This window comes from Oncorhynchus mykiss, chromosome 9, assembly GCF_057628025.1.
Source record: "Oncorhynchus mykiss isolate SJ-2025 chromosome 9, ASM5762802v1, whole genome shotgun sequence".
Lineage (NCBI taxonomy): Eukaryota > Metazoa > Chordata > Actinopteri > Salmoniformes > Salmonidae > Oncorhynchus > Oncorhynchus mykiss.
In genome coordinates, this window is record NC_143030.1 from 70,157,628 (window position 1) to 70,172,254 (window position 14,627).

The window sequence follows — 14,627 nt, forward strand, 5'->3', positions numbered from 1 at the left end:
AGAAATACAATAGACCATGTACTGACCAGGTAGGTATATACAGGAGAAATACAATAGACCGTGTACTGACCAGGTAGGTATTTACAGGAGAAATACAATAGACCATGTACTGACCAGGTAGGTATTTACAGGAGAAATACAATAGACCGTGTACTGACCAGGTAGGTATTTACAGGAGAAATACAATAGACCATGTACTGACCAGGTAGGTATTTACAGGAGAAATACAATAGACCGTGTACTGACCAGGTAGGTATTTACAGGAGAAATACAATAGACCGTGTACTGACCAGGTAGGTATTTACAGGAGAAATACAATAGACCGTGTACTGACCAGGTAGGTATTTACAGGAGAAATACAATAGACCGTGTACTGACCACGTAGGTATTTACAGGAGAAATACAATAGACCATGTACTGACCAGGTAGGTATTTACAGGAGAAATACAATAGACCATGTACTGACCAGGTAGGTATTTACAGGAGAAATACAATAGACCATGTACTGACCAGGTAGGTATTTACAGGAGAAATACAATAGACCATGTACTGACCAGGTAGGTATTTACAGGAGAAATACAATAGACCATGTACTGACCAGGTAGGTATTTACAGGAGAAATACAATAGACTGTGTACTGACCAGGTAGGTATTTACAGGAGAAATACAATAGACCGTGTACTGACCAGGTAGGTATTTACAGGAGAAATACAATAGACCGTGTACTGACCAGGTAGGTATTTACAGGAGAAATACAATAGACCATGTACTGACCAGGTAGGTATTTACAGGAGAAATACAATAGACCGTGTACTGACCAGGTAGGTATTTACAGGAGAAATACAATAGACCATGTACTGACCAGGTAGGTATTTACAGGAGAAATACAATAGACCATGTACTGACCAGGTAGGTATTTACAGGAGAAATACAATAGACCATGTACTGACCAGGTAGGTATTTACAGGAGAAATACAATAGACCATGTACTGACCAGGTAGGTATTTACAGGAGAAATACAATAGACCATGTACTGACCAGGTAGGTATTTACAGGAGAAATACAATAGACCATGTACTGACCAGGTAGGTATTTACAGGAGAAATACAATAGACCATGTACTGACCAGGTAGGTATTTACAGGAGAAATACAATAGACTCTGTCAGGGGCGTAGCCACACCCACCACTGGGGAGCCAGGCCCACCCAATCAGATTGACAAATAAAAAGCATAAAAAATGCTCAGTGTTTTACCTAAACATGCAAACACCATCAGACCGATTCCTAGCAAGCACGGCACTGGGTTGGTCAGATATGATTAAATATAACAGAACAGTTGAACTGGAATGACATTCACTTTCACGGGATTGGTTGCCAAAAATAACTAACTGAAAGCCACACCCATAATAGCCACTAATATGACCACACTGAGACATATGTCACTGTGCTTCTATTGCTATCTGCACCATGCCACTGACTACTTCAGTTGTTCATTTAGCAAACAAGACAGTTCATGATCCAGTGCCTTTATCACAGTCAACACACCTATATTTAAGCTTTAATTAGCTTTACAAATGCTACATTTTCTCTCAGTCTCATGTAAAAATGTGTAGAATAGCAGAAAATTAGGTTAAAACAACATTTTCTCTCAGTCTCATGTAAAAATATGTAGAATAGCATGAGATTTGCTATAAAACAGCACATTTTTCTCTTTGACCCAGACCCATGGAAAAATGTGTAAGATTACATGAAGTTAGCTGCTTCCCTCCCCAAAACAGATGGTGTACTGAGCTTTTACGTATTTATAGGGGAAATACATACACATTTTATTCATTTAGTAGACACTCTTATCTAGAGCAACTTACAGTTGTGAGTCCATACATTTTCATACTTTTTTGTACTGGTCCCCCGTGGGAATCAAACCCACAACCTTAGCATTGAAAGCACCATGCTCTACCAACTGAGACACATGGGACAACTGACAGTGTACTGACCTGGTAGATACAGTATTTACAGGAGAGATACAACAGACTGTCCTGACCTGGTAGATACAGTATTTACAGGAGAGATACAACAGACTGTCCTGACCTGGTAGGTATTAACAGGAGAGATACAACAGACTGTCCTGACCTGGTAGGTATTAACAGGAGAGATACAACAGACTGTCCTGACCTGGTAGGTATTAACAGGAGAGATACAACAGACTGTCCTGACCTGGTAGGTATTAACAGGAGAGATACAACAGACTGTCCTGACCTGGTAGGTATTAACAGGAGAGATACAACAGACTGTCCTGACCTGGTAGGTATTAACAGGAGAGTGCATGTAGGGGGGGAGGGAGGTCTGAGCGATCATTCTGTTAGGGGCCATACTGTAGGGAGCTGAGTAGAACCTGGAGACACACACAGACAGAGAGAAGAAACCCATCAGTATCCAACACATACTGCTTCCCCTGCAGTACATATGTCTAGGATTATCTCTCTGAGGTTTAGTGGAGTATCTGAACTCACCCATTCTGTAAGGCTGTGGTGGGGTCATAGGTCAGTGTCATTCCTCCCTGTGGTCAAACAGATACATGCAGTAAGCACACATACATTATTACATGATATATTTTTTTTTCTTTAACCTTTATTTAACTAGGCAAGTTAGCAGACTGTTTACTGTCTCAATGAGAGGCTACGGGGACCATAGCAGACTGTTTACTGTCTCAATGAGAGGCTACGGGGACCATAGCAGACTGTTTACTGTCTCCATGAGAGGCTACGGGGACCATAGCAGACTGTTTACTGTCTCAATGAGAGGCTACGGGGACCATAGCAGACTGTTTACTGTCTCAATGAGAGGCTACGGGGACCATAGCAGACTGTTTACTGTCTCAATGAGAGGCTACGGGGACCATAGCAGACTGTTTACTGTCTCAATGAGAGGCTACGGGGACCATAGCAGACTGTTTACTGTCTCAATGAGAGGCTACGGGGACCATAGCAGACTGTTTACTGTCTCCATGAGAACTCACCGTTTCTCCATCTCTTGTCCAGGGACGGCCGTGCTGCAGGTACTTTCCCTGGCTCTGTCTCTTCTTCTGTCCTCCGTCTGCAAACTTACATAACAGGGGTTCCGAGGGCACTGTGTTGTGGAGGAGAGGGAGAGGGTTGAGTGACTGTGGAACACTGAAGGGGCTATTCTGTGTGTATATTGTTTATTAAAAAAATAACACCTGTTCAGATAGAGATGTCTCACCTGGAACTCCAGGTGGAGTCTTGATATATTTGCCGTTGAAATGTTGAATGATAGTCTCACATTTCTCTGTTGACTCCATCCTGAAAAGAAAGTGTAATTTAAAGGAGGATGTGATGTACTATCGCCAATGACCAGCAGAGGGTCCAGCAGATAGCTGAGTTCACCTGGCAAGCCAGCCCTGCCTTAACCTGACGAAGCAGGCGTAAAGAAACATCTGAGCGGGGTCTACAGAAACCGGAAGCATTAGGTTCTCAGGCTCCGCCTCTTCCTCTATGCTTTTGCCCTAAACCGGGTGCTTCCGGTTCTGTCGACCCCGCTGAGGGTGGCCACACGTTGACAAAGGCATATGAATCCATAACATTGCATTTGTCACTGTTTAAATATGGAGGTACGCATTACCCAGCACGAGAGAGTCTGTTTATGCTTCTCCTACATAGCTGTGAAATTGTTTACCTGGCAAAGCCCACTCCTCTGCTGGTGCCATTGGCGTCTCTGAGGACGCGTGTAGAGATGACCTGACTGAAGGGCTTCAGCATATTCTCCAGCTCCTGCTCATCCAAAGACACAGGCAGGTTGGAGATGTACAGGTTAGTGGGGTCCTGCTCCTGTTGCTGTGGGGAGAGGGAGAGAGAAAGGGAGGGGGGTACAGGGTTAAATCTGCTCGTCCATATACACAGGCAGGTTGGAGATGTACAGGTTAGTGGGGTCCTGTTGCTGTGGGGGGGGGGGTGGAGAGAGACAGGGAGGGGGAAACAGGGTTAAATCTGCTCATCCATAGAGACAGGCAGGTTGGAGATGTACAGGTTAGTGCATGGGGTCTTGTTTCTGTTGCTGGATTACAGACAGGGAGATGAAAGAGAGTGAGAGGCCTTTAACAGCATACACACCTGAGGCAGGGCTAGGCTACAGCATTCAGTTGCCTTTCTATACTTGAGGAAATTATATAAGATATCTGGCAGAAACAATTGTGAGATATTATCTGTGTGGTTCCTACGTGGGTGATAAATGGGAGTTGAAGGAGGGAAACGGGACAATAGAAGCAGGGTAGAGGTAAAAGAGGGGGATGAAGTGGAGATCTAGAGAAAGACAGTCTGGCTGGACGTCATCTGACCTCACTGAAGAGAGGGTTCTCTCTCTCTCTCTCGGCCTCACTCCCTCTCTCTCGGCCTCACTCCCTCTCTCTACCCCTCGGCCTCACTCCCTCTCTCTCTACCCCTCGGCCTCACTCCCTCTCTCTCTGCCCCCCCTATCCCTATCCTCAACACGTTATTAGACAGCCAGTCACGGAGGAGAGAGAAAACAGGTCCATTGTGTTAGACTAGCTGTGTTAACAGGACAGTTAGGTAATATCATATCACAGTATAATTGCTATGCAATGGGCTCTGAGTCTCCACAGATATTCTCTACAATGATTGTGTTATCTTTTGACAGAGATCTTCCGGAGATCTACAGACTTTTGGAAATCCTTCTGATTAATTTCTATGGCTCCACACACCATCATATTCCCAATGGGGATCTGATCAGGGCATGACAAAATGTGTCAGTCACATGCATAATCCTGACCTTGAATTCATATGCTCTTCTGGCTTGCATATATCAGTAAAATGATGGTTACTGGCCCAACGCTCTTCAGCTATGACAAATGCCATCTGAAACTCAAAGAGTCAAGAAGTCCTCGGAAAAATTGAGTTTTTCTTGAAATACCTGAATGATGCTTTTGATTAATTCAAGTGATTTTCCACTTCTACTCCATATTCTACCTGCCTGCCAAAACTACCTGAATTGGAATAACAGCAAAGTAAGATAGCCGTATGATAGCGTATCTGAATCTCAACCATAACGGTTTTGCATATTCATTAATGTGTCGATGTGAATAAAACACTATAAAATGCATTTCAGATTAATCTACATCATGAATTATGTATAGTTTAATCACTGTGACCTGTATTGAAGGTGATTCCCACGAGGAACACACACACACACACACAGCCCACGAGGAACACACACACACAGCCCACGAGGAACACACACACACAGCCCACGAGGAACACACACACACACACACACAGCCCACAGGATCAGAACAAAGCAGAGGATAATTTCACCAGAAATGACTCACAAGGGCCTCCCCAGTGGCGCAGTGGTCTAAGGCACTGCATCACAGTGTTAGAGGCGTCACTACAGACCCAGGATTCGATCCCAGCCTGTGTCGCAGCCGGCCACGATTGAGAGAACCATGAGGCGGCACACATTTGGCCCAGCATCGTCCGGGTTAGGGGATGGTTTGCATGCACGCTGACACGGTCGCCAGGTGTACGTTGTGTTTCCTCCAACAAATTGGCTTCCGGGTTAAGCGAGTAGTGTGTCAAGCAGCAGGGCGGCTTGGCAGGGTCGTGTTTCAGAGGACGCACGGCTCTCAACCTTCGCCTCTCTCAAGTCCATACGGGAGTTGCAGCGATGGGACAAGACTAACTACCAATTGGATACCACGTAATTGGTGAGAAAAAGGGGTAAAAAGTACAAAAAAATAAATTACTCACTAGGTTGTAAACCTCCCAATGAACAATGAGGTTGTAAACCTCCCAATGAACAATGAGGTTGTAAACCTCCCAATGAACAATGAGGTTGTAAACCTCCCAATGAACAATGAAGTTGTAAATTCTCCCAATGAACAATGAGGTTGTAAATTCTCCCAATGAACAATAAAGTTGTAAACCTCCCAATGAACAATGAGGTTGTAAACCTCCCAATGAACAATGAGGTTGTAAATTCTCCCAATGAACAATGAAGTTGTAAATTCTCCCAATGAACAATGAAGTTGTAAACCTCCCAATGAACAATGAGGTTGTAAACCTCCCAATGAACAATGAGGTTGTAAACCTCCCAATGAACAATGAGGTTGTAAACCTCCCAATGAACAATGAGGTTGTAAACCTCCCAATGAACAATGAGGTTGTAAACCTCCCAATGAACAATGAGGTTGTAAACCTCCCAATGAATGCCAGGCAAACATACTGAAATAATACATGTGATTTATTCGGTATGCAAGAACTATGGTTGCAAAAAAGGAATGCCGGAACAAGGAGGACATCCGGTATCCGCCAATCAGGATTTCTGGAAAATCAGTGAATGTATTGAAGTTCCCGCAATTTTGCAATGCTAGTGAGAACCCTTTTGTGAATGTCAGTGATCCAGCCCAAGCTTCTCTGTGGGGTTTGGCGTGTGACGGTGATGGTGATTGGAACAGTATGTGTGTGGTTTTAAAGTGTGTGTCTGGTGTGTGTTGTTGATGATGTGGCACTGAGGCTGAGGTTGGAGCTGTGTGTGAGAGTTTATGGTTGCCAAATGTGTGGTTTGAGATTGTGCCGAGGGGCTGGCCGGTGGGCCGTGGCTCATGGCTGGGCCCTGGTGACTGGGATGGGAAGGCTGGGGGAGAAAGCTGCTCAGACAGTGACGCAGCCTCCTGCCTCACCACCAAGGAGAACAGGCTATCCCTTTGTACAGGGTGCTGAGGAAGCAGTAGCTGCCTGCCTGGGACACACTACCCGAGCACCTCTCTAAGACACACACCACTCGGTGCACACACACATACATACAAAAGTCCTCACACACACACTCATAGGCAGGAGACGAGTTAGGGAGGAGGAGACGTCTTACCTTAGCCATCTGAGCCTGGACTCCACCAGCCTTCAGTGCTGTCACTGCTTTCTGTGCCGCTGATGGACTGTCAAAGTCTACAAAGCCATAGCCTGCAGACAAAGACAGACATAATTTGATTTGTGACACTGAGAAATACACAATGTGGCAACAGTCTAGGGGCAGGAGTTTTGTGAAAACTTCAGGCACTAATTAGACTGTAGCTAGTGCCCAGAGTTGTTCCTGGACAGGTGAAGGGTCACGATAATGAAAATCTCCTGTCCCTTTAAAGTACTATCTTATCTTGTGCCTGACATCAACTTCTGGAAGCACTACTGTGATGTACCCAGGTAATGTACAGTACGCTTTGAATGGAGGTCAAACCGCAGGCAGGTTTGGGATCATGTTGAAGAACAGAAAAACTCTACCGTGGTCAGATGTGGAGTTATGTAACCAATGCTCCCGCTGTCCAAAGTGGTGTTCTGGTTACATCATGACACACATGCTGAGAATAAACAGACAGGCGCTCTCTGGGATGTTCGAGCTTTGTGTGACATACAGCGACATGTAGGTGCAGTGTGGGTGTTTGTCACAAAACACCTCTCCTCACCTTTGCATGTGTTAGTGGTCTTGTCCAGGATGGCTTTTGTGGACACAATTTTCCCATACCTGTAAAACACAAAGGTGGATGGATGGTCAGCGTTTCTAGGGACCAAACAAGGCTTCTACTCTACTGACACATTTTTTTCATTACTATCATCATATCATGTTAGCAACGTTGACAGGATTGAAGTATTATAATGGCTTTGGGTTGTAATCTAGTTCAAAGTGATTACGGGATGTGAATTGAACAAATCGATCTGTGGAGATAAATGTTTTGAGAGGTGGAATGTGGTAGAGAGTAGAACCAGGGGACTAATTCTCTTAAGGAATCCCACATCCTACTGGAATGCGGTTTTAACCCATCAGCATTCATGATTAGACCCACCCGTTGTATAAAATCCAACATCACTCCATCAATGTCTATGAGGTGCATCATAAACCTGTCATGTCAAGATGGAGAACACAGTGAATTGGAGTGTTGTTGTACTAAAAATGAACAGACATGCAGTCCTGTGATTCAGACAGAATCACAGGACTGCATGTCCTGAATGGAAATTGTAGATGAGCAATGACACACTGTTTAGTTGTGAATATAAATAAACTCATACGATTTCCCTCTGTTGGGAAAGCTCCCTGCATCTCTCTAGACATGTGCATGTTCATGTTCTCCTTGCCTTGCCTTGGCTGTGCTGTTCTGGTACATGGTATCTCTCTCCTTGCCTTGGCTGTGCTGTTACCTGGTATCTCTCCCCTTGCCTTGGCTGTGCTGTTCTGGTACATGGTATCTCTCTCCTTGCCTTGGCTGTGCTATTCTGGTACCTCTCTCCTTGCCTTGGCTGTGCTGTTCTGAAACGCGACCATTCTCTCCTTTCCTTGGCTGTGCTGTTCTAAAACTTGATATCTCTCTCCTTGTCTTGGCTGTGCTGTTCTGAAACTTGATATCTCTCCCCTTGCCTTGGCTGTGCTGTTCTGGTACCTGATATCGCTCCTTGCCTTGGCTGTGTTGTTATGTGCTGTAGAAGCAACCCTGGCTGGCTGAGATCCACAACCACACTCTCTCTGGGCAACACAACAGCCAGAACAGAGCCTCGTCTCTGGGTCCTACTGCCCCTCTATCTACCTAGCATAGCTGTCCGAGTGCCACTGAAGGGTATAGCAACACATTAACTAAAGGAGTAAGGGCGACCCTTGCTCTCTCTCAGCACCGATTTTACTACAGAAAATGAACATCATACCTGTTAAGAAGGAGACAGGTTTTTTGAAAATCCATATAGCTGATGATGTTATTGTAGGATTGATATAGTGAATCTATGAAAAATAGAACAAGTGGTAGTAGTGTGATAGTCCCTGAGAGCATTTGAGAGAGTGTGATAACCCAGGTGTTGATATCCTTGTGAAACAAACCTCTCATTGTTTCTCAACGTGCACTGTGCTAACAGAGCCAGGCAGAACAGGAAGTAGAGCCCCCCTTGTCTTTTTATGTAGACTTTCCTCCAACTGTATACAGGCATTTGATATATATATATATATATATATATATATATATATATATATACAGTGCCTTGCGAAAGTATTCGGCCCCCTTGAACTTTGCGACCTTTTGCCACATTTCAGGCTTCAAAGGCTTATTTTTTTGTGAAGAATCAACAACAAGTGGAACACAATCATGAAGTGGAACGACATTTATTGGATATTTCAAACTTTTTTAACAAATCAAAAACTGAAAAATTGGGCGTGCAAAATTATTCAGCCCCCTTAAGTTAATACTTTGTAGCGCCACCTTTTGCTGCGATTACAGCTGTAAGTCGCTTGGGGTATGTCTCCATCAGTTTGCACATTGAGAGACTGACATTTTTTCCCATTCCTCCTTGCAAAACAGCTCGAGCTCAGTGAGGTTGGATGGAGAGCATTTGTGAACAGCAGTTTTCAGTTCTTTCCACAGATTCTCGATTGGATTCAGGTCTGGACTTTGACTTGGCCATTCTAACACCTGGATATGTTTATTTTTGAACCATTCCATTGTAGATTTTGCTTTATGTTTTGGATCATTGTCTTGTTGGAAGACAAATCTCCGTCCCAGTCTCAGGTCTTTTGCAGACTCCATCAGGTTTTCTTCCAGAATGGTCCTGTATTTGGCTCCATCCATCTTCCCATCAATTTTAACCATCTTCCCTGTCCCTGCTGAAGAAAAGCAGGCGCAAACCATGATGCTGCCACCACCATGTTTGACAGTGGGGATGGTGTGTTCAGCTGTGTTGCTTTTACGCCAAACATAACGTTTTGCATTGTTGCCAAAAAGTTCAATTTTGGTTTCATCTGACCAGAGCACCTTCTTCCACATGTTTGGTGTGTCTCCCAGGTGGCTTGTGGCAAACTTTAAACGACACTTTTTATGGATATCTTTAAGAAATGGCTTTCTTCTTGCCACTCTTCCATAAAGGCCAGATTTGTGCAATATACAACTGATTGTTGTCCTATGGACAGAGTCTCCCACCTCAGCTGTAGATCTCTGCAGTTCATCCAGAGTGATCATGGGCCTCTTGGCTGCATCTCTGATCAGTCTTCTCCTTGTATGAGCTGAAAGTTTAGAGGGACGACCAGGTCTTGGTAGATTTGCAGTGGTCTGATACTCCATCCATTTCAATATTATCGCTTGCACAGTGCTCCTTGGGATGTTTAAAGCTTGGGAAATCTTTTTGTATCCAAATCCGGCTTTAAACTTCTTCACAACAGTATATCGGACCTGCCTGGTGTGTTCCTTGTTCTTCATGATGCTCTCTGCGCTTTTAACGGACCTCTGAGACTATCACAGTGCAGGTGCATTGATACGGAGACTTGATTACACACAGGTGGATTGTATTTATCATCATTAGTCATTTAGGTCAACATTGGATCATTCAGAGATCCTCACTGAACTTCTGGAGAGAGTTTGCTGCACTGAAAGTAAAGGGGCTGAATAATTTTGCACGCCCAATTTTTCAGTTTTTGATTTGTTAAAAAAGTTTGAAATATCCAATAAATGTCGTTCCACTTCATGATTGTGTCCCACTTGTTGTTGATTCTTCACAAAAAAATACAGTTTTATATCTTTATGTTTGAAGCCTGAAATGTGGCAAAAGGTCGCAAAGTTCAAGGGGGCCGAATACTTTCGCAAGGCACTGTATATATATATATATATATATATATATATATATATATATATATATATATATATATATATATATATATATATACATACATACACACACACTCACACATATATTTTAAATATGTTACTAAAATATCCTATTCTGCATATACTACAATGGTGGTTTGATTGAATGAACCCAGTGTCTACAATTCCAAACAACTCTAGAGAAATGGCTAAAGAACATTCTCCACCATACTGTATTGTGTTTTATAGCACATTTGACCTCCAATGTAACATTACTATTTGACATTGCATTTCCTGATCTATGCAGGATGCCATCAGTAACATTATTCTTTGGCATAACATATCCATTATTTTCTAGTGACATAATTTAGTTCATTAGTTCTTTATGGATAAACATACCTTTTTAATTCCAGCCCCTGTTCATGCAGGAAGCATTTTGCCTCTTGGTAGTCTGTCATTGTAAATAAAAATTTGTTTGTAATTGACTTGCCTATTTAAATAAAGGTCAATTAAGAACATTTTAAAAACAATTGATAGTATTGCTCTGTGTGCACATGAAAAAAAACTTAGAAAACTGCATGGTGGCAAGTTAAAGGCTGGTCATGGCTCACATCAATGCCAATACCCCAGAAACCCTAGACCCACTCCAATTTGCATACCGCACCAACAGATCCACAGATGATGCAAACTCTATTGCACTCCACACTACCCTTTCCCACCTGGACAAAAGGAACACCTATGTGTGTCACGTCCTGACCATAGAGAGCCCTTGTTTCTCTATGGTGTAGTAGGTCAGGGCGTGACTAGGGGTATTCTAGTTTATAATATTTCTATGTTGTGTTCTAGTTTATATTTTCTATGTTGGTGTTTTGTATGATTCCCAATTAGAGGCAGCTGGTAATCGTTGTGTCTAATTGGGGATCCTATTTAAGTAGCTATTTTTCCCACCTGTGTTTGTGGGATATTATTTTGCGTTTGTGCACCACGTAGTCACGTTCCGTTGTTCGTTTATTCTATTTATTGTTTTGGCTTCTCTCTCGGAGGACTTGAGCCCTAGGACCATGCCCCAGGAATACCTGACATGATGACTCCTTGCTGTCCCCAGTCCACCTGACTGTGCTGCTGCTCCAGTTTCAACTGCTCTGCCTTATTATTATTATTCGACCATGCTGGTCATTTATGAACATTTGAACATCTTGACCATGTTCTGTTATAATCTCCACCCGGCACAGCCAGAAGAGGACTGGCCACCCCACATAGCCTGGTTCCTCTCTAGGTTTCTTCCTAGGTTTTGGCCTTTCTAGGGAGTTTTTCCTAGCCACCGTGCTTCTACACCTGCATTGCTTGCTGTTTGGAGTTTTAGGCTGGGTTTCTGTACAGCACTTTGAGATATCAGCTGATGTACGAAGGGCTATATAAATAAATTTGATTTGATTTGATTTGAGCCGGGCCAGAGCCAGTCAGCCACCAAAAGAAGCGCTCTGCAGGAGGCAGAACCCCCAGAGCTGGGTTCAAACAGTATTTTAAATATTTTAAATACTTTTTCTGTGCTTAATTAGGCTGGCCTGGTGCAATGGAACCAATGGAAGTCTCATAAGTGCACATCTGGCACAGAATTGGTATGTGCAATCACGCATTCAAATTATTTGGATGAAAACAAATACTGTTTGAACCCAGCTCTGGGAGTTCTGCCCTAGCCCCCGCAGAGCGCTTCTTTTGGTGGCTGACTGGCTCTGGCCTGGCTCCAGCTGACCATGGGCGCTGTGCTACACTGGACACTGTACTCTGCTCTCTCACACATGGCTGAGTCTCCTGCCCCTCCAACCTCCCTCTCTCCACATTATATAGCTACGGAGTCAGACCTCCCAGCTGAATGCAATAGTAGACAGACATCTCTCCATTGCGCAAGTAAGGATTACCCCATCAGAGCTCAGAGCGCTTTACCTCGCATGGAGAAACTGGCAGTTAGTGAGTTATGTCAGCTACACATTGGGGGAGAGGGCTGTGCTTTCTCCTGATAAGCTGTGAGCCCTGTTTCCTGTGGTTTTCACTTCATCATTCATTTCATGACTTTTATTCAGGGTCTTCCCTGTATCACCAAGCTCTCTATATTAACATATATACAGTAGACCTTACTGCTCTCTATATTAACATATATACAGTAGACCTTACTGCTCTCTATATTAACATATATACAGTAGACCTTACTGCTCTCTATATTAACATATATACAGTAGACCTTACTGCTCTCTATATTAACATATATACAGTAGACCTTACTGCTCTCTATATTAACATATATACAGTAGACCTTACTGCTCTCTATATTAACATATATACAGTAGACCTTACTGCTCTCTATAGAACATACTGTATATACAGTAGACCTTACTGCTCTCTATATTAACATATATACAGTAGACCTTACTGCTCTCTATATTAACATATATACAGTAGACCTTACTGCTCTCTATATTAACATATATACAGTAGACCTTACGGCTCTCTATATTAACATACACTGCTCAAAAAAATAAAGGGAACACTTAAACAACACAATGTAACTCCAAGTCAATCACACTTCTGTGAAATCAAACTGCCCACTTAGGAAGCAACACTGATTGACAATAAATTTCACATGCTGTTGTGCAAATGGAATAGACAACAGGTGGAAATGATAGGCAATTAGCAAGACACCCCCAATAAAGGAGTGGTTCTGCAGGTGTTGACCACAGACCACTTCTCAGGTCCTATGCTTCCTGGCTGATGTTTTGGTCACTTTTGAATGCTGGCGGTGCTTTCACTCTAGTGGTAGCATGAGACTACAACCCACACAAGTGGCTCAGGTAGTGCAGCTCATCCAGGATGGAACAACAATGCAAGCTGTGGCAAGAAGGTTTGCTGTGTCTGTCAACGTAGTGTCTAGAGCATGGAGGCGCTACCAGGAGACAGGCCAGTACATCAAGAGATGTGGAGGAGGCCGTAGGAGGGCAACAACCCAGCAGCAGGACCGCTACCTCTGCCTTTGTGCAAGGAGGAGCAGGAGGAGCACTGCCAGAGCCCTGCAAAATGACCTCCAGCAGGCCACAAATGTGCATGTGTCTGCTCAAACGGTCAGAAACAGACTTCATGAGGGTGGTATGAGGGCCCGACGTCCACAGGTGGGGTTTGTGCTTACAGCCCAACACCGTGCAGGACGTTTGGCATTTGCCAGAGAACACCAAGATTGGCAAATTCGCCACTGGCCCTGTGCTCTTCACAGATGAAAGCAGGTTCACACTGAGCACGTGGGTTCCTCCTAATGCAAGACCTCATGTGGCTGGAGTGTGTCAGCTGTTCCTGCAAGAGCAAGGCATTGATGCTATGGACTGGCCTGCCCGTTCCCCAGACCTGAATCCAATTGAGCACATCTGGGACATCATGTCTCGCTCCATCCACCAACGCCACGTTGCACCACAGACTGTCCAGGAGTTGGCGGATGCTTTAGTCCAGGTCTGGGAGGAGATCCCTCAGGAGACCATCCACCACCTCATCAGGAGCATGCCCAGGCGTTGTAGGGAGGTCATACAGGCACGTGGAGGCCACACACACTACTGAGACTCATTTTGACTTGTTTTAAGGACATTACATCAAAGTTGGATCAGCCTGTAGTGTGGTTTTCCACTTTAATTTTGAGTGTGACTCCAAATCCAGACCTCCATGGGTTGATAAATTTGATTTCCATTGATAATTGTTGTGTGATTTTGTTGTCAGCACATTCAACTATGTAAAGAAAAAGGTATTTAATAAGAATATTTCATTCATTCAGATCTAGGATGTGTTATTTTAGTGTTCCCTTAATTTTCTGGAGTAGTGTATATACAGTAGACCTTACTGCTCTCTAAAGACCATATACATAGTAGACCTTACTGCTCTCTAAAGACCATATACATAGTAGACCTTACTGCTCTCTATAGTAACATATATACAGTAGACCTTACTGCTCTCTATAGTAA

General features: G+C 43.7%; 1 protein-coding gene across 2 annotated transcripts in view; it reads right to left on the reverse strand.

Moving 5' to 3' along the window:
• LOC110532684 (RNA-binding motif, single-stranded-interacting protein 2) overlaps positions 1–14,627 on the reverse strand; it is a 40,668-nt gene that overhangs the window by 4,850 nt on the left and 21,191 nt on the right. For both annotated transcript variants that reach the window (XM_036988703.2, XM_090185208.1), the window contains exons 3-9: positions 7,486–7,544; positions 6,897–6,988; positions 3,693–3,850; positions 3,240–3,319; positions 3,016–3,125; positions 2,510–2,556; positions 2,298–2,391 (exon numbers count right to left, since the gene is read on the reverse strand). In XM_036988703.2, coding sequence (XP_036844598.2) covers positions 2,298–2,391; positions 2,510–2,556; positions 3,016–3,125; positions 3,240–3,319; positions 3,693–3,850; positions 6,897–6,988; positions 7,486–7,544 — 640 coding nt within the window. The remainder of the gene's footprint in view (positions 1–2,297; positions 2,392–2,509; positions 2,557–3,015; positions 3,126–3,239; positions 3,320–3,692; positions 3,851–6,896; positions 6,989–7,485; positions 7,545–14,627) is intronic.